At 47.0% G+C, this 20,683-nt stretch overlaps 1 protein-coding gene across 3 annotated transcripts in view; it reads right to left on the bottom strand.

The window, feature by feature from the left end:
• LOC116949350 (voltage-dependent calcium channel subunit alpha-2/delta-3-like) overlaps window positions 1-20,683 on the bottom strand; it is a 118,753-nt gene that overhangs the window by 85,762 nt on the left and 12,308 nt on the right. For all 3 annotated transcript variants that reach the window (XR_004403898.2, XM_032966560.2, XM_032966559.2), the window contains exon 3: window positions 3,760-3,876. Coding sequence is in view for 2 of the 3 variants with exons in the window: in XM_032966560.2 (XP_032822451.1) it covers window positions 3,760-3,876 (117 nt within the window). In the remaining variant the exon portion in view is untranslated. The remainder of the gene's footprint in view (window positions 1-3,759; window positions 3,877-20,683) is intronic.

The following is a 20,683-nucleotide window of genomic DNA, read 5'->3' as shown; positions in this document are numbered from 1 at the left end:
TGAGTGAGAAAGGCAAATTCATTATTGTAAGAAGCTCTTGCAGGATTGTTTTAATAAGGCAGAATATATATTGATTGCATTCAGTGATAAATGGCAATGCTCGCTTAATTAAAAAAAATATATCTTCAGAAATTACGTTTGCTGCATCGGTCACGGACAGCGTTAAATGTTCCAACTATACGCTATTGATTTAAACAACGGAAAATTAAATGTGCAAATTCATATCCGAGCCAAAAATAAGACTTATTTTATTATTTGTTTAAGCGTGTTCTCTTATGAAGTAATCAACGGTGTGTGCAATTGCATTACTGTGATGTGTTAACACTTCACCAAAATAAAAAAATGCATGCGTTTGTCACGATTTATGAGCAGTTTGTGCAACTCCTAAAACACTTTAAAAGGAGTGTCTGTGTCAGGACAATATCAAATGCATCACACATCCTATCCTTCATAAATAATAATTCGTTTTTTTTTTAAAGAGCGCCCATTACGCCTGAGCGTCTCAGAGTGTTTTACAAGCAATAAGTCAAGGAGCACAAACGATCACGCGAACTCTGGCCATCCTCGCAGCGGCTTTTGGCTGGACATTGAACAAAGACGGTCACCGCATCGCGCGCTTTCAGTTGAGCTTCTGCGGGCCGTCTGGAAAGCCCTTCCTTCTGATATTAGGAAGCCACTGGAGCTATGCACTTTTAAATCTCGATTAAAATTTCATTTGTTTAGAACAGCTGTTTGTGTTCAGTTTGTTGTCCTTCCCCGACACCTCCGTTTAGCACGGTTGACTACGCTCGGTGCGACATTTCATTTTTTTTCAGTTTTCATTTATTTGGTATAGCCCTGTGAGCCATTCGGCTCTTGAATCGGGTGCAACCGCAACAAATAAAAAAACAAAAACACGAACAAGAAAACATCTCAAAGTGACTATGTGACTGTGCAAACAGAAAATCCAGGAAAAAACAGCAAAATATTCCTGAAAAAGCACCGTACACCAACGCTGTGTGCAAAAATCCCAGTGGGATGCAAGTCAAACAACAACAACAACAACAACCACAAGACAACTTAGATTAAGGCCATCAGTCTAACTCCGTACTGCAACAAACAAACATGGCCAAACCAAAAAACATTTTCGACATCACCAAAATAAAGCCATAAAAGCAATGTAGCAGTGATCATAGGGACTGTGACCGAATTTTCACAATAAACGACAAACAACATGTAACACCAAACCCTAGAGCCATAGCTGGCTGCATACATGCGACCGCATCACATCTCAAGTATTGGAAACGGCACCGCCAATAATAGCTGATCTTGTGTGGCAAAATGTTGCTAAGCACCTGGCCTGCAGGCGTAAATTAGTTTGCCAGTAGGGGGCGATAATTGCAACGTGTAATTCTAATTGGAGCAACGTGCAGGTCATTTTTAAAAAATATATTTTGGCAATTGGACTAAGGTGCCGGCACGTAAATGGCCCACTCATTCCAAATGACGTGAGGCAATCGTTAACGTTCACTGTGACGCAGACGGCACGTATTTTTGTTAAGTGCGGCCTGCCGGATTCGAACCGTGAACCGCATAGAGGTACAACGCGACCATAGTTACCGTATTTTTTTTGCTGCACTGTCCTCTACTGACAAAATAGTCCCACAGCACACCAGCCTTCGACGGCCGTTTAATGCGTGATGGTCACCCATCAAAACATTATCGACTATCAATGTTGATTAGCTTTCGAGATCTGGCGATATCCGGCGCATTCAGAGAGAAGTGGTTTTCGGCATTACATCCCTTTTAAACAGAGAGTGTGTAAATGGATATTTCCTGACTTATCACAAGAAAAACATGTTTTTGTAATGAACATAACAGTGTTCGGGAAAGCATGTCTCATAGAAACCAAACTGTCCCCGGTTTTTTATGTCACGACCACATTTAAAGACGAAATTTTTTTTTGGTATGTGGCTGTCACTCTGGCGGCTGTTGAGATGAAATTCTATTGCACAGGTTACACTGGTTCAAGGTATCTCTTTTTAGAGGGAGACTGAGAGCCAGAATTGCAGGCACGTTTCACTGACGGTTCATTGTGATTGTTGCCAAGATTAATTATACTGTCATGGGTTTTCTGCAACAAGGCTAACCTTAGCTGTGACAGACAGAACCGGCGAATTCAACGAGGGCCCATATATACATATTGCAAAGACAATTCTCGAAACATCCATTCATCTTTTACGTCAACTAGGGCGGAGCTGTTTACTGTAATGTTGCATCAATACACTGTGAATGCAAATGTGTCCGTACGAATTTGCATGTCACCAGGTAAAGCTATATGGCTCGTTTTCCAGAGGCGACTCGGCCACAAATGAGAGCTCAACGGAGTTGCTTATCACGTGGAAATTTATAGCAGCCAATTACTCCGCATCATCGTCACCAGCCATGGTCAATCCACTGCTGGATGAAGGCCTCCCCCAAGCCGTCGCCATCCCTTATGCTCCTGCCTGCGATGCAACAAGCCACCCAGCACCTGCAAAACAAGCGGATTTTGACGCTCCATCTCCCCAGTCGCCGTCCCTCTCGGGCGCTCACATATCTACGGTAAATTCTCCCCACGGACATTCTTCGTCATAAATGTATGAGATTCCGTTCAAAAAAAAGTTCACAAAGTTACACTATTAAAATTACAGGGATGTTAGATATGGCATCAGCTATTGAATTGATATTGACCTTGTATCATTTGTACCCACTCCCCGAGCCTGTATGCATGGAGTCAGACGATTCAGCAGGGGCCAATTACACAAGCAGGCCCTGTCCAATTCCAATTAAATCTAGGTAGGTCACCCTCCGAACCTCTCACTGCGTTAGAACAGTCTATGCATGAAATAGCGCTCACTTTGAGAGGAACTCGCCTTTTTAAGACATTGACGATGTCAAAGCAAATGTGACAAAGACGATGGAGAGACTACTTAGCGCAAGACTTCAAGCACTGCTCGCAGAAGCCGCAAGATCGATGGCAGAGATAAATGAGTTATAAAATTGACCGCCAATAACATCTGGTAACATGGCAGCATTTCTTTAACAGGCCTGATTCGACAACGTCGATGAGACTCAGAAGGTCAAAACCGGTGCAGAGTTTGTGTGCTTAAACAAATGCTTATTGGCAATTTAGGACTGGACAGCCAATAGGCCAATTGACTGAAAAATATGTCCATTGATATGTGAAGGCAGAGGAGGAATCTTTATTTATACTGTTATTTGAGCGTCACTATTGGTTATCCAGAACAGAGCACAATGCAATGCGCGAGACATTGCAGTGATACATTCCGCTGCGACTGACGTGGTTGTCTGGCTCGACCACCTGAAATGTGAAATTGTAGAGTTGTTGCTCTGCGTCTCACATCAGCAGCCGTACGGAGGAAGAAGAAGAAGAAGAACTATCATCAAAAACTCGTAGCTTAACTGTAACGGATATTAATAACGTTGCCCTATCTGATCAGCAATGCTTTGGGCAATGACTCTTATTCATAGCACATGAAGAATCCCGGACGAAGCAGGGCCATTGCCAAACATGTTGACTGCAATGTGCACTGTTTGCTAGTATGGCAGTGTTATGGATGGATTTGTCGAGTACTTTGTTTTTTTTTGCGCTTACGCATGACCGCCAACACAGCATCACGGAGAAACATGTTCGTTTCTGGACGTGATGCAGTGGGGGTGCGCAGTTGCCACCACCGAACATTGGGTTGAGGAGGGTGAATGCCAAAGGGTCACGACCTTCACTGCCTCCGTCTTCCTGCTCAGCATGTCCTCCATGAGCCGCGCCAGCTTGCGCACCATCTTCAACCCGTGCATCTCCTCGATGTAGACCCTCTTCTCGTAGTCCTTGTATTTCTGTCCAGAGAGGGAGAGCGCCAACAGGAACAGCAGCAGCAGCAGCAGCAGCAACACAACAACGGTTTAACAAGTAGCAGGCTTTCGCGACCAATAGTATTCATAAAAAAAGGATTGTGGGTTAGATCGCTTAAGTATAAATGTGTCGTAACCCTCCACCACCCGAAACAGCCTATTCTGGCAAATAGCGCGATGATGCGGGATGTAATTACCAGCGAAACGTTGTACTCAAATTGTAAATGTTATGGATTTACTCTCCAATACAGCGGTGGACTGAATATTACTATGTGGCGTTTTGTATACGTGACAAATCCCTTAATTAATTGGCTGTGTCGGGTGGTGGAGGGTTTCTACACATTAATACTTACGCGATCTAACTCAAACACCTTTAATTTGAACAACATCTCGCCATTCGCCACGAAGCGGCGTGGACGTCACCACGGCCACGTGCACGAGGTGCCAGGCCACGTGCACTCAGTGTGGAGAGCCAGGCTCCTGGGTTAGCCGCAGGAGCCCACGGCAGCGAGTGAACGTGAAGCAGCAACGTAGGATGGGTGATGCACGCTGCCTGTGCTGACATTAATTACGACTGCAACAAGAACAGCAGCAGCAGCAGAAAGCAGCGGCTTACGTTTGTAATGCGCTCATAACGTAACGGACGTCTCAAAGCGCAGGAGCAGATGATGATGATGAAGAAGAAGAAGAACGGGATAGGGAGGCAACGGGGAGCGACTGAGCAAAGGGAATGAGAGAAAATTGGGCAATTGTGGGAATCCAAAGGTGAGTTCAAAGAGGAAGCTTTTGAGGAGACAATTGAAGACAGAGAGAGAGGAGGGGGGGGGGAGGGGACACAGAGACTTGGAGGCAAGGTTGGTGGATCACAACAAGATGGAGCAGTCATGGATGTGAGATACACAACCGCAGGGACACAAGGTGCCACCTGTAAGAAGCAGTATAGAAAGTAGATTTTGATCCATCTGTATTCTTCACAGCTTTCCGTCCAAACACTTTGAACTTTGACAGTTCAAGTTTCAGCTTTGGGGCCATCCATAAATGAGGTCACGCGATTTTGGACGGTTTTTGACCCTCCCTCCCCTCGTCATACGGCGTCAAAAAAAGTCAGACCCCCCCTCAAATATGACGTCACAAATCTCTGCCCCCCCCCCCCAAAACCATATTTCCATTTTGAAAATAAAACATGCTTCAAATCGCTTTAAACTATTGTCATTATAGTGCGTGTTTAATGTGGCGCTGCACTCTGATCTTGTAGGAATGTTGTTATAACAAATAGTGTTGTCCTAACAATTCTATATTTTGATTTAAAGCTTTCGTGACTGCAGGGATTCATATTCTTGGTTCTTTCGGTAAAGTCACGTAGAAGGGAAACAATAAAAAAATATTTATAATTTAATTGTTTCCCTTCTACGTGACTTTACCGAAAGAACCAAGAATATATAATTCTATATTTATTTAAAGTTGCGCATTTTGATGTGACGTCACATTTCTCACCCCCCCCCCTCGTCACGCATCGTCACAAATGTCTGACCCCCCCCCCCAGGTGCGTGACGTCATTTATGGACGGCCCTTTTCTCCCGCTGAATGTTGGGATTTATCCAGTCGCTGTAAATGTATTTTCTCGTGTGAAATTACTCAGGGAACTTGTGAATCAGTGTGAGCAGGTACCTCCTGAGCAGGATGGTGTTGGTGGATCACATTGATTAATACACTTTCCCAAACACAATGGGCTGTGTGATGGCTATTTCAGTGCTAACCCCTTGTAATGTATCTATGGGGTTTCTCTGGGAGCTGCAGCTTAATTTAATTCCACAGATAAAACACTCTGTCACATTGAAATGGATGCTACACAACGGTATGACCGTCCCTTAAAAAACGGGCGTGAAATGCATTGTTCGTGATATATAGTGTTATATCGGAATGTAGCCACGGCTAACATCAGTGGCGAGCGATTAATCAGAACTGGTCCTACCCTCGCCTCACGCCCTTCCCCCCCCCCCCCTCCTTCACAAAGCCGAATTGACCAGCATGGTGAAGTATGTAAAAATAACATACCTATGCCCCACATGGCATGAGCAAACCTTCAAATATCGGTGGATTAAAAAAAAACGGCTCAGAATGTCTAACTTCACATTATTTTTGTACCCTTGTAATGCAACTCCAAGGGACACTCTTAGCATAGACATCAGTGCTGGATGAAGCTCGTGCGGGGCCTGTAGCATTTGTTATAAAGGGGTCCTAAATAAAATAAAAAACACGTAAATATTAGAACACACATTTTTAACTTGCATAGTAAAGTAATTGTATTTTTCATTTGCTATACAGCCAGGTAATACAACAAATCGCTAACCTTAAACACCCAGTCGTTCATAAAAGTTAAAGGCAGTATAGTACTATAGTAATAGAGCAAGTGCAGAATCACTGAACCGGAATTGATAGCTTGAAAGCGTTTAGCGCGGGACCCTTGAAAGCGCGGGGCCCGTAGCTACTACTACACGTGTAGCTACTTTGGCTACTAGGATAATCCGGCACTGATAGACATAATGAGTTCATAATCAAGGTTCTCAGATGTAAAGTTATGGAAACATGACAAAGTGCCTCTGCGAACCGCTCTCGTTGATGTTCGCTCACCTGGTGGCCGCTAGCAAGTCCGGCTGCTCGTGTGCAGGTGCCAAGCGAGGCTGATATCGATCGTTGCGAATATCCAGCCCATGCACCCCCCCGTCTCGTGCGCTGCTGCTAGGAGACCCGGAAAGGTCACAGCTCCCATCGTGGAACAAAGCGAACCCATCAGCAGGATCAAATGTCGGATAACTCGGCGCCTGTCGGAGCTATCCAATTGGTTTCTAATAGCTCATGAAGGTATTATTATTGGTATGGGACAATCATTATCAGCAACATCGTAATTTGTATCATCATCATCATCCTCATCAGCCATGGTCTATCCCACGGCTGGATGAAGAAGACCTCTTGTCGCCTGCCCACGCTGTTGATGAATGCTATCGAACTCATTCACGCACAGGATGCTGAACGCATTGTTCCATCCCTTTAGTGATTGCCCTTATTGGCGCGCTCTCTCCTTTTACGACAATTCTTGTCCATTTTGTGATGTGTCCTGCAAAGGCCAATTTTTTTTAATTGATGAATATAAATCACTTTTTGTTCACGGTGTAACTGTGATTCTCGCTATCGTCTGGTTATTTCATATCGAGACGTAAACACAGCTGGGCTTTAAATATTTATGGTTCTCATGTTTAGGTTTGTTACCGAGTATATTTTACAGACGCCATGACTAATTCCGGTATGTTAATGTAGACACCAGTGAGCTACATGTACAAGTTAAAAGCGTGATTTAGCGTAATCTTACGTGTGGTTCAGGATTTGTTTTCTTATTAAATGTGGCTGCGATGAGGATAACCGCACGCCACGTGGATCCTGGGGGTTATTTGACCATACTTCACCACGCTCAGTGTAGGTTTGTGCAGTGGGGAAGCATAGGTTTTGATTTATCATACAGTACAACAATGGATTTTACTGCACGGCGATCTGCCGACAACTCAGCCCGCAAGCAGCAGCAGCAGCCTACAAACACTAATTCTGTATGTGCTGGTCGCACATCCAAGCAGTATCCAGGCTCGACGTAGCGTGGCTTTCTGAAATCTGACACTATCAGGCAACGTAGTTGTAAATGTATGAGTCGGTTCTTTCATGGGATGTGATACCTCAAGACAAACAAAATTAGGCTACCACCGTTCTAAACCAGTGTCTAATTGGGCCAGCTTAGCCTCAACAGGCTTGTGCGGTTAAAGACCACGATACGTGTATTACGTGACAGCAGCAGGCAAGAGGGGGAGGAAGCAGAGGCATCTCCCTTCCCATAATTGGCTCATTCTCTACGTGTCTTAGGTCCCTGTTTGCGGAATGTAAATGAGCTCAAACTACAACAGAATCGCGAGTCCAACAACGGGTTTCCCTGCCGTAGTGGACACCGTGAGAAGGCAAAAAGAAGCGGAGGAAGACAGAGGAAGAGTGCGGAGGAGGCGGCGAGACGAAACCAACGAGTTGGGGAGGTCAATGCCGCACAGGAGACAAACGGGGGAAATGGAACGAATGGAAGAATATTGGGGAAGGAGTTTGTAAGTTACCAGCTGACAAGAACAACGACAACAACAGCAGCAGCAGCAGTAGCGTGGGCTCGTCGCCTAAACAAAAAAGGACAAACTTGCAATGAAATTTCACCGACGTGGGACGTTCACACGCGTTGCCAGGTCGTGCACGCTGCCATTGAGTTCCAAACGGGATATTGCATTGCCAGCCAACTTGGCAAAACGATCTCCTTGGCACTGAAATTTGCAGCGTTGCGCAGCATTGTGAACACTCAGTGCGCATGCCACATTAAAGCATTCAACGGATTTTACCCTTCAAACGCAAAAAAAAAATCGTGAGAGGTAGCCAGATGGTTTCAGGTTTCGCAGCACTGAATGGTACCCACTGATATTCTGGGCTTAAAATTGGGCAGCCAGCTGTAATACTGTATCACCTGGTCATATTGTGTAACGAGTTGACTGCGCGGAAATTATGTGTAATATTACATTTATGTTTTCACTTAATTTGCCAAAATTCCAGCACTGAGAAGAAGAAAAACACGATTGGCTTGACTGCCAGGCAGCAAACACGGGAAGTGTGCCCACCAGTGTTTGTGTCAGATATGTATATATATACTGGAGGAATCCGATGAGCTATACAGCTCTTTTTCACAGATGTCCAGAAGGGGCGGATTAGAACGTGACTACAACAAACAATACAAAAACACGATAATAGTGCCAAGTACAATCACCCAAACACATACAAGTAAAACTATACCAACCCCATCCTACCAGGCAAAGCCCACTAAAGTATTAACTTATTTTTCAGAAGCGACCTGGTCACAAATGATAGCTGACCAAAGTGGCCTATAATCTGGAGATTTATAGCACCAAAATAATCTAAATAATCTCAATGCATCTTTCTAAATGTGGAGTGATAAAATATCCACGTAACCACAGGGAGAGAGACATGCAAACTCCACTTCAAAAGGTGACAAAGGGATCTTTGAACTCGTTCTATGCATTAAACAAAACCTTTGACGATGCTGCTGCGTTCACTGGTGAACAAATAACAACAAGCTCCATGCATTCGGGAATACCACTGCACTAAAAAAAACATGCATTCATTATTATAGATAATCGGCAATATTTTGGGAAATGGCTCATTTTCATGCTTTGAAGCATCTTGCACAATGGCCCTTCAGAACATCAATGATGTATATTTGTTTTCCTTTTAAGGATGTGATTTAATGGATGCGTTACGGGTTTTTTTCTACCAATCTTATTTTTCTCACAGCTGCTGTCTAACATGGGGGTGCGCACCACTAATCAAGATTTCTGAATGGCTATTTCGTCTCGTTATGTACAGTGAGGGAAAAAAGGTATTTGATCCCCTGCAGATTTTGTACGTTTGCCCACTGACAAAGAAATGATCCGTCTATAATTTTAATGGTAGGTTTATTTGAACAGTGAGAGACAGAATAACAACAACAAAATCCAGAAACACGCATGTCATAAATGTTATAAATTGATTTGCATTTCAATGAGGGAAATAAGTATTTGACCCCTCTGCAAAACATGACTTAGTACTTGGTGGCAAAACCCTTGTTGGCAATCACAGAGGTCAGACGTTTCTTGTAGTTGGCCACCAGGTTTGCAAACATCTCAGGAGGGATTTTGTCCCACTCCTCTTTGCAGATCTTCTCCAAGTCATTAAGGTTTCGAGGCTGACGTTTGGCAACTTGAACCTTCAGCTCCCTCCACAGATTTTCTATGCGATTAAGGTCTGGAGACTGGCTAGGCCACTCCAGGACCTTAATGTGCTTCTTCTTGAGCCACTCCTTTGTTGCCTTGGCCGTGTGTTTTGGGTCATTGTCATGCTGGAATATCCATCCACGACCCATTTTCAATACCCTGGCTGAGGGAAGGAGGTTCTCACCCAAGATTTGACGGTACATGGCCCCGTCCATCGTCCCTTTGATGCGGTCAAGTTGTCCTGTCCCCTTAGCAGAAAAACACCCCCAAAACATAATGTTTCCACCTCCATGGTTGACGGTGGGGATGGTGTTCTTGGGGTCATAGGCAGCATTTCTCCTCCTCTAAACACAACGAGTTGAGTTGACGCCAAAGAGCTCCATTTTGGTCTCATCTGACCACAACACTTTCACCCAGTTGTCCTCTGAATTATTCAGATGTTCATTGGCAAACTTCAGACGGGCATGTATATGTGCTTTCTTGAGCAGGGGGACCTTGCGGGCGCTGCAGGATTTCAGTCCTTCACGGCGTAGTGTGTTACCAATTGTTTTCTTGGTGAATATGGTCCCAGCTGCCTTGAGATAATTCACAAGATCCTCCCGTGTAGTTCTGGGCTGATTCCTCACCGTTCTCATGATCATTGCAACTCCACGAGGTGAGATCTTGCATGGAGCCCCAGGCCGAGGGAGATTGACAGTTATTTTGTGTTTCTTCCATTTGCGAATAATCGCACCAACTGTTGTCACCTTCTCACCAAGCTGCTTGGAAATGGTCTTGTAGCACATTCCAGCCTTGTGTAGGTCTACAATCTTGTCCCTGACATCCTTGGAGAGCTCTTTGGTCTTGGTGTAGGTCTACAATCTTGTCCCTGACATCCTTGGAGAGCTCTTTGGTCTTGGCCATGGTGGAGAGTTTGGAATCTGATTGATTGATTGATTGCTTCTGTGGACAGGTGTCTTTTATACAGGTAACAAGCTGAGATTAGGAGCACTCCCTTTAAGAGTGTGCTCCTAATGTCAGCTCGTTACCTGTATAAAAGACACCTGGGAGCCAGAAATGTTTCTGATTGAGAGGGGGTCAAATACCTATTTCCCTCATTAAAATGCAAATCAATTTATAAAATTTTTGACATGCGTTTTCTGGATGTTGTTGTTATTCTGTCTCTCACTGTTCAAATAAACCTACCATTACAATTATAGACTGATCATTTCTTTGTCAGTGGGCAAACGTACAAAATCAGCAGGGGATCAAATACTTTTTTCCCTCACTGTAATGTCGATAGCATAATTACTACCGCAACATATATACGTATAAAACTTGATTTGGAGCTTTCGTGACTGCAGGAATTACTCTTTGGTTCTTTCAGTAAAGTAACGTGACTTTAGCGAAATAACCGAAGAGCATATATACGTATACTTTCATATTTATATGCATAAACAACCGAACTGAAAATTCCAGATGCAACGCAATTTCACCCCGGCTTGTGCCAGTGCAAATTGGCGTTACTTAACAGAGTACGAATGAGGGCGCTGCCACGTGCCGACGGGGTCGGGCTGGAGGCACGGGATAAGCTGTGTGATGTGGCAAGCTGCTTAGCCCAGCTGGAATCTGTGGCTCCGATACCCAACCCCCACCCCCCCCCCCAACGTGTGGCATTTGCCAAGCTGAGTCGTCCATACATGAGGGATCTAGGCACACACGGCTAGCTGAGCTCACCTCTCGTCACAGTCAATGTTGACGCTCGGCGCTTCACAGGCCCGAACAATGTTTCCGAACACTGTTCCGGAACATTGTGCTTGGAGAGATTTATTTTATTTTATTTTGTCCTCCTGATATCTATAAACCCATTCATATAATTATTTGGAATGTATGGTAGAAAAGTTAATGGTTATTATGGATAGGCGTACATTGTATTCTAGTGGTAGTTCCTTATACTGGGATTCCCGACTCTAAGCCGGCCTACCAGCATTCGGTAAAATATAGATTGAGAAATTAATCCCTGTTGATGGATATTCTTTATGCTCATTTGAATATCTCTTGTACTATTTATGACCTTGATAACAATTTCACAATATTATTTATCGCAATAATCAATTCACAACTCTTCGTGTCAATCTCTTGCTGTATGAAGGCCTCCCCATACTGTTTCAGTCATGGAGATTGCCTGACCATTCCTCACCACATCGGCCAGTGCGGGTTGGTGAAGGGGAAGCTCAGGGCTGGTTGTCACTCACCACTGAGGTTGGCCATCGCTGGGAATTGAACTCAGGTCCGCCCTGTTAATAGTGCAGTGCGCTGACCGCTCTGCCACTGCTCCACATCAGCCCATTACATGTCCTAAGATGGTAAATTTGGTACCGCTTTGTGATAAGTCAAGAGCGTCGATACTATGGAGCAAAGACGGTCACTGCATCGCGCACTTTCAGATGAGCTTCTGCGGCCGTTTGGAACGCTCTTCTAATATTAAGAAGCCACTGGAGCCATGCACTTTTCCACCTTTATTGGAAACTTATTTCTTTAGAACTTTTCTTGTGTATAGTTTGTTGTCCTTCCCCCGCACCTCTGATTAGCGCGGTTGGCTACGTACGGTGCGAGAGAAATTCAACATTAATACATAGCACTACGGAATCTCAACCACTGGCTGAGGCACGCCAGTGGAGCTGAGTGCTCGCCCGTTGCTAATTTGAGCAGGAAGAAACTTCAACTTTGGCTTTTGAATTAAATTTAGAATCTATCAAGTGAAGTGGTTCATCGTATTAACGTCTCGTCTCCATCGTTTTTTGACGAGTAGTGGCAATGAAGAGTTTTGTTCCGTGTCCTCAGAGCAGAGATGCAGTCTCCAGTACAGCTGCGAGAGCGTACACGTCCATGTGCGGCCCTTTGTGTCAATCCACTGCTGGATTAGAGCCCCCCCCCCACCCTGCTCCGTGGTGCAGGTCAGTGGAAGTTGTGGAAGGCGGGAAAGCGTAGACATGGAAACATAGCAGGGCAAGTGCCTCCTTTAGTTTGGCGACACGATCCACGGCTGACCACAACACGGCACAGCCCCACATCAGCCTGTGGGAATCAAGCGTGCGTGGCGGTGACAGCCCATGGAAGCCCTGGCCGGGCTCAAATCTGCTTAGATTCGGAGATATGACGAGATCGGGCGCATGCTGTGTCATTTGGTCAAAGGGACAGAACATGAAAACATTTTAATATAGGTACTGTATACATACTCGTTGGGTCTTTCGATAAAGTCACGTAAATAGAAAAATAATATGTATTTTTTTCATCTACGTGACTTTACCGAAAAACCCAAAGAGTATGACTTCCTGCAGTCACGAAAGCTTTAAGTCAAGATTTATACTGTATACACTTACCTGCATAAACGTGTATATCTACACATACACGACCGTAAAATAGAATTTGAGGCAGAGCAGTAGCGTAGTAGTAGTTAGAACACCGTGACACGGACCCGGCTACGTGAGTCTGGAGGACAATTTACCCCCAAAATATTCCACATGCACCGATTGGAAATCCCCGGACGGATACAGAAGGGCCGCACGTGCAACTTGTTCATTCAATGCAGATATCGTCACTCAAATGGCCACAATTGACCACGACTGCACGCAACTGTACGTTGTCTCCATTAGTCGTCAATGTTGATGGATTTAACTGAAACCGTCCCACTTCCTTTGCTAAGTGGGGCATTACCACGAGAATTGTGACCCACCGCGCAGCGCCTCGTTAAGTAGCACTTGTCCGGCAGCACGTGGGCGCGAGATCAGATGGGCACGCCGCACGAAGCGGCGGGTATCTGTGCGACGAGGACTGAGCGCGCTAATGTTTCACTCCGTGACATCGGCGGCCAAGCGGCCCTAATCCGACGGGGTCAGGGAATCGCACGGGGATCACGGTGGCTCTGACTGTATGTGAGGCACAGAAGCCCCGTAGCGTGCGGTCAAAAAATAGCACTCGCCATGATGCCGATCAGCGGCCGTGTTCCAATCCAGGAGAACAAAGCCCAAATCTGCATGCGCGCTGCCTATCTATTCTTCACTCCCTGCATCCGAAGCCCACCTGCATTGTTGTAACGTTCTGACCTGCCCTTACTGGACAGCTTTTTTAGCACATCGGATTTTTTTTCCAGTATAAGTAAATATTGTGATTCTGATTCTGACCCATTTGCGTTGTTTTTGGCCACCCGTTTGCATTGCTCAGTCAAGTTACACCTTGCGGATGAAGGTCCAGTTCGAGGCTGCCTCGTGTCAATACATTCTAATGGGACAATTGTTACATCACGGCACCGTGAAAGGTGGCGACGGATTCGGGAGGCCTTCATCCAGCAGCGGATTGATGATGGTTGATGACGACAATGCAGAGTATTTGGCTGCTATCCAATCCCACGTGATAAGCAACTTCGTTGAGTTATCACTTGTGGCCAAGTCGCTTCTGGAAAACGAGCGATACAGCTTCAGCTGGCAAAATACAAATTTCGTACGGACACGTTTGCATTCACAGTGTATCAACGCAACGTTCGAGTGAACAGCTCCGCCCTGGTTGACGTAAAGACTGGGACACATAGCACACAACTGTGGAATTCCTGTTTGCCCACGATATACATGTCATTGACTTTAACAGCTTAATAAAACCTACTTATACTGCACCACCTATTGAGGAAAGCGCCGTCAGCAAGCACAACACCAGCTGACCCAGGTACTGCTGCGGGATCCACTTTCTGCCCCCCCCTTCTCTCTCCCCCCCTACTGCCGAGGCTTACTATATAACCTCGTGCCACGGCAGATCTTTCGCCTACTTCAGCAGTTTCTTCTCGCTGTGGTTGTCCCACCTGATGACGATTGCTTGTGTTGCGATCGAAACGTCGTGATCTATTATTTTTCTACCTACGTGACTTTACCGAAAGAACCAAAGAGTATGGATTCCTGCAGTCACGAAAGGTTCAAATCAAGATATAACACCACCTATTAAAGCCATAGCAGCACAGGAGGGTAGTTTCGTGGTCAACCCCACCCCCAGCAGCCTTTATCTCCCCGGTACTGATATTTACACCAAGTACTCATCAAGTACTCATTTAAGACTGTGTTGACCTTTGGGAGGCACAGATGTTTGCTGTTGCCAGAATCGATTATTTAGGTGGTCGCGTTCGTAGCGCTGGGTGCTAACCACTCTGCCACCGCTCATCGTCAACATGTACAGTCATTGTGTCAATCTGCTGATGGGTGATTGTCGTGTGCATCACGGTGGTTGTATTACCATGCTTCACCAGGCTGGTTTGTACATGATATCCATACGCAGTGTACGCACAGCGTGAGCAGAGTTATTTTACGTGATGTGTTGGGTGAGTCAGATAACTGATGGATATCTTTATTATACTGCACATCTGTGAAAAGAGCTTTAGTGCTAATCGGATTACTCCAGAATAAATGTATATTCTGATCATTACATTTTCGTCTTGGTTTCTTGTTGGCATGTTATCAATTTAGTTCTTGCAATGCACTTTTAGAAATGCATACGAGACATGCGGCACTCATTATTGGGATGCCACGCAGCATGAGTGGCTTCTATTTGGCTTCTAAAAGGCAGATTGACTGAGAATGCATGTAACTTGTTTTTATTTGCAGCGAGTCTTGATAAATCTGTTGGAATAGCACCATGGACAGCACACATGGACAGCACGCAAGTTGCAGTGGGAAAAGCGCATGGGTCAGCAGGCTGTCGTGAAGAGACAATACATCCTTCATAAAATACGAACATGACATTAATTTACGGACATCTTTTATATATAAATATTTACAGTGCTATATATGAAAACTCAAATAGCAAGTGCATTTGACCACGTTATCTCAGAAGCCTCCAGACAGTCGCTGCTATTCCCAGCACAAAGTGTAGGATCTCCAGCTCCGGCTTAAGCCAAAACATCCAGAGATTTCCACTGGTGCCGACTGCTGTCAGAGAGACAAGCCTCTGACTTAAGTGGCTGCCTGTGGCAAGGCGGGGGGTGTGCAGACACCACGGGAGTTGGGACACGTGTTTTTGTGTGTTGCACGTGGCCTGATTATTCCTGTGCATGGAAACCGGCCAAGTGACTCAGTGGTAGAGCGAGCAGCTCAAAAGGTTTGCAAGTTAAAATCCTGGTTGGGGGTTGACTCAGCCCACCCATCCCTCCGAGTACCACTTTACAAGAAAGTCAACCGTCATATATGGCTATATTTGACCCCAACACAGAAATGTGGAATTTCGAGCCAATGGCTCTTGGGCTGGCTGTGCACGGGCGATGAACACCGCCTCGCTGTTCATTAGAGCAGGAAATATTTTTTGCTTTTTGACGGTAAATGTGATCTCCGTCCGTCTGTCTGTTGAAGGACACTTCACATGCTTTGACGAAAACTACAAAAGCCCCTTAAGCCAATCACTCTGAAAGTTACCACACAGCTGGACACATCCACTGTCCAGATCCGTATAGCTTATGGGTTACATTGGTCAACAAAACTGTGCAAGCAATTAGCTTGGGTGCATTGGAATGCCTGCGTGCGTTTGCGCATTAAGGCTGCACGCCTAACACCCTCAGGTGGTTTGTTGTTCTTCACACAGTGGAATCCCCAAATAAGTGTGAAGGCTTCCTTAAGGTACTGGCTTTCCAAGCTTGTTTTTATTCTGTATTTCAGCATAGAGGGCAAGTTTCCAATTTGTCAAAGTTTGGCCGTGACTCAAACACACGATGGCAATTCCGCGTGAATTGTATTGCAGTATTTTTTTGTGATTTTTTTATGGTGCACACTAAGTTTTACTTAGTGGCCTCTATAACTCAAAGCACAGGGAAGATTTCTGAGAGTCAACCTCTCCTCCATCCATTCTGCTCTCAGACAACCACGCATTTATATATTTCAGCCATATATTCCATCAAGATCATTAAGATCCTCAGATTGTGCATAGCTCAATTCCCACGGTCTAGGCTTCACCCTTGGTGGTGACGGTGCCTTTGCAATTGCGGCACCTAAACTCTGTAACTCGTTGTCCTTCGAGGCCACGACTTACACATTTTTAAATCTCGACTAAAAACGTATCTGCTTAAAGTGTCTCTCTCTCTCTCTCTCTTTAGTTATTCTCAAACGTCCGTCTCACTTCCTCTTTCCTTGGTTGATGTTAAACCAATTTCCGCCTTTTAATGCAGTGCCGTGAGAACGAATGTTTAAGGGAACTTTATACATTTACATTATTATTAAGCACGTCCATAACATATACAAGTGGCAGGTGCAGTGACACTGGGGCATGTTGGGTAAATGACATCACCTTCTGTCTGACCCGGTTATCTGTGTAGAGGATGTCGGAGCCATCCTCACACACTCGCACCAGATGAAGATGAGTCGGAGACTGGAAAGCAACATCTTTATTGTTCCAAGCACACCCACACTCGTTCCTGAAACCAACCCTGAACACGCGTTTCACCGCATCCTTTAAACCAGCGGTCCCCAACTTTCTGGCACCAGGGACCGGTTTCGTGGAAGACCATTTTTTCACGGACCGGTGGGGGGGGGGGGTGGTCTTTCCCCCTTTTCAAAGAAGCTCTCCAGCGACGTTTGTTTTTTACTCATTGTGGCTACTACGGGTTAGAGCTTGTGGGCTTTATACCAACACTGTGACTGAGACAAGCGCGCAGTGCGGGTAAGAGGCGCGGACGGAAGTGGTAAATAATAAAATAATGGTTGCGGGCCACGCGCGGACTCACCGCTCTCACCTCCTGCTGCTGTGCGGCCCGGTTCCTAACAGGCCACGGACCGGGACCGGTCCGCGGCCCGGGGGTTGGGGACCTCTGCTTTAAACCCTCTATCTCCGCCCAACCTCCTAATCCACATCTCTGTCCAGCGCGCCATGTGCGTGCGACGCCAGTACCCTTTGACCCTTGACCTCCGTCTAGTACATTCCCGTGCGTGTGATTGGTGCGTGCGATGTCTGAGTGCGGAGACGAAGTGTGTCTGGGTGGTGCGAGTGTGCGAGGATGGTTCGGACATCCCCTACGTCTGTACAAGATACATTGCCACCGTGCACCGACAGTGACACACGATTGACAAAATGTCTCTCGCGTTCGCTGATAACCCACCACGCTGATAAAGACACTGACAGATACTTGAGCTTATGCATGCACGTTAAATCACGTCTGCAATGACACATACATCTACACTGACACATGCCCACAGTGACACACATCGACACACTTTCAGTGACCAACACCCGCCATTCGCCACTAAGCGACGGTGCCTCTGCCAGGCCAGTTGCACTTTGAGGCCACCTGCAGTGTCGAAGGCTCGCTGAGAGTAGGTCTCAGGACAGACCCAGCAGGTACCATGGGTTGGCTGACTGAGATGACTGGTAGACGCACCAGCTGTACCCGCACTGTGCCAACTTGCTGCATTTTATCTACCTGGTGCTCGCTCGTTGTTGTGAGCGTCGCTTCTCTGCCCTCCGTTGTTGCTGGAGGGCGACTGCCTCCCAACTGCCCAGTAGCAGCGTCCTCCACAGAGGCCGATCCTGACACTGCTGGTTACAGCCGTCAGCGCCACATCCTCCCGTACCGCATCACTCCATCTCTTCTCCGGCCCATGCCGTGCCCGTTTAGGCCCCTCTACGCGGCCAAACAGAAGCTGTTTGGGCATGCGGTGGCTGGGCAAAGCGGGCTCCATGACCCAGCCAACGCAGCCTTGCCTGCCAGAGGAGCCCACTGATGACACACCCACGCTGATACACACCTACAATGGCGCGTGGACTCTGTGACACACAAAGACTGCTGGGTCAAGTGTTGTTAGTGAGCACCTATTAAGGGGCCATCCATAAATGCGGTCACGCACCTGGGGGGGGGAGGGGGGTCAGACATTTGTGACGATGTGTGACGAGGGGGGGGGGGGTTTAGAAATCAAAATGCGCAACTTTAAATAAATATAGAATTGTTATAACAGCACTAATTGTAATAACAACACTCCTACAATATCAGAGTGCAGCGCCACATTAAATACGCACTACAATGACAATAGTTTAAAGCGATTTGAAGCATGTTTTATTTTCAAAATGGGAATATGTTTTGGGGGGGGGGCAGAGCTTTGTGACGTCATATTTGAGGGGGGGGTTCTGACTTTTTGTGACGCCGAGTCAAAAATCGTCAAAAATCGCGTGACGTCATTTATGGACGGCCCCTAAGGCCCACAAGGCACGCGGAGGGGTGGCGTGTCTGCAAACGCACACGGCCGCCTTTGTTTCCCCAGTGCTGACGTTCACGCTGTGCACCGGGTACCCGTGTGAGGCCGAGTCGCCCACTGAGGCAGGGTCCGGCTCCATTCAGACATCGCCGCCGATGTTGACCCGTGAGCTCACCACGACCCCCCAGCGCTCGCGCACAAACCACATCTTAACAGACATTAAACAACGACGCACTGACACTGACACACTCTGGTCACCACAAAGATCCCCCGTGTAGCCTTAACAGGGCTGTAGGGGCAAGTGCTGTGAGCGAGCAGCTATGAAGGCCGGTAACGGTACACCAGGGGGTGGGTGGCCAGCACCACGCCCGGCCGCCTTTGTCTCCCCCAGTGGCGATGTTTACACACCGCACCAGGTACTCATTTGAGGCTGAGTCGACCTAGGGGAGGCACATGACTGGTTCAGATAATCGTCACTCGTGTTGGCCGTGAGCGGGAATCGAGCTCGGGTCGCCGGGATCGTCCCGCAGCGCGCTAACCGCTACACTATCGCTCCCCACACACACCCACACACACACACGTACACACACACAGACACTTTTCACACACCCACCCACACCTACACACACCTTACACACACCCACACACACCTACACACACCCACCCACACACCCACACACACCCACTCACACACCCACACACACCCACACACACCCACCCACACACCCACACACCCACACCCACCCACACACCCGCACACACCCACTCACACACACACCCACACACACCCACTCACACACCCACACACACCCACACACACCCACCCACACCCACACACACACCCACACACACCCACCCACACACTCACACACACACACCCACACACACCCACCCACACCCACACACACCCACTCACACACCCACCCACACACACCCACACACACCCACTCACACACACCGACACACACCCACACCCACCCACTCACCCACTCACACACCCACACCCGACACGTGGCGCTGCATGCTGACGCCACGCTCAATGCGGTGCGTGGCGTATCGAGCCGGCTGCTCGATTCGGGAGGGACGATGCAAATGAACTGAGCTGCACTCACATTAGGCCAAGCGGTCCCCCCACCTCCCCGCGGTATTTTTCGAGAGTGCCATCGTCAGCCATGGCCATCAGATTTAACGCGCACATTGAATGGAAAACTATCAATCACGGGATGAAAATGTATTGACCACGTTGTTTGTGTGTGTGCGTGCGTGCGTGCAATCTGCACTACCCGGGCTGACTCATTTAGTTTATTTTTCCACCGTTGGGATTTGAGAAATGAGGAATGTGTTCTGAAAGCCCTCGTTTATCATTCAGAACCCTCAGACTTAGCGTGGCTTAACGTGGTCTCGCCCTGTGGAAATTAATACCGCAGTAGGCATTCATCAATTCATAAATTACAATTAATTGCTACGAGCATGATGCAGGCACCACATCGTTCGTGTGAGAATTGGCTATTTTCAAGGTGGCGCGGTAGTGTAGTGGCAGTTAGCGCTACGCTGCGCGACGATCCCGGCCACCCGAGTTCGATTCCCGCTCACGGCCAACACATGTGACGAGTATCTGAACCGGTCATGGGCCTTCCCTAGGTCGACTCAGCGTCAAATGAGTACCTGGTGCGGTGTGTAAACATCACCACTGGGGAGACAAAGGCGGCCGGGCGTAGTGTTGGCCACCCACCCCCTCGTGTGCCGTGCTGGCCTTCATAG

The sequence above is a fragment of the Petromyzon marinus genome, chromosome 36 (genome assembly GCF_048934315.1).
Source record: "Petromyzon marinus isolate PM22_M1 ecotype Great Lakes invasive population chromosome 36, UKy_Petmar_22M1.pri1.0, whole genome shotgun sequence".
Classification (NCBI taxonomy): Eukaryota; Metazoa; Chordata; class Hyperoartia; order Petromyzontiformes; family Petromyzontidae; genus Petromyzon; species Petromyzon marinus.
The sequence above is the reverse complement of the archived record's forward strand: the minus strand, read 5'-3'. Positions and strand labels throughout refer to the sequence as shown.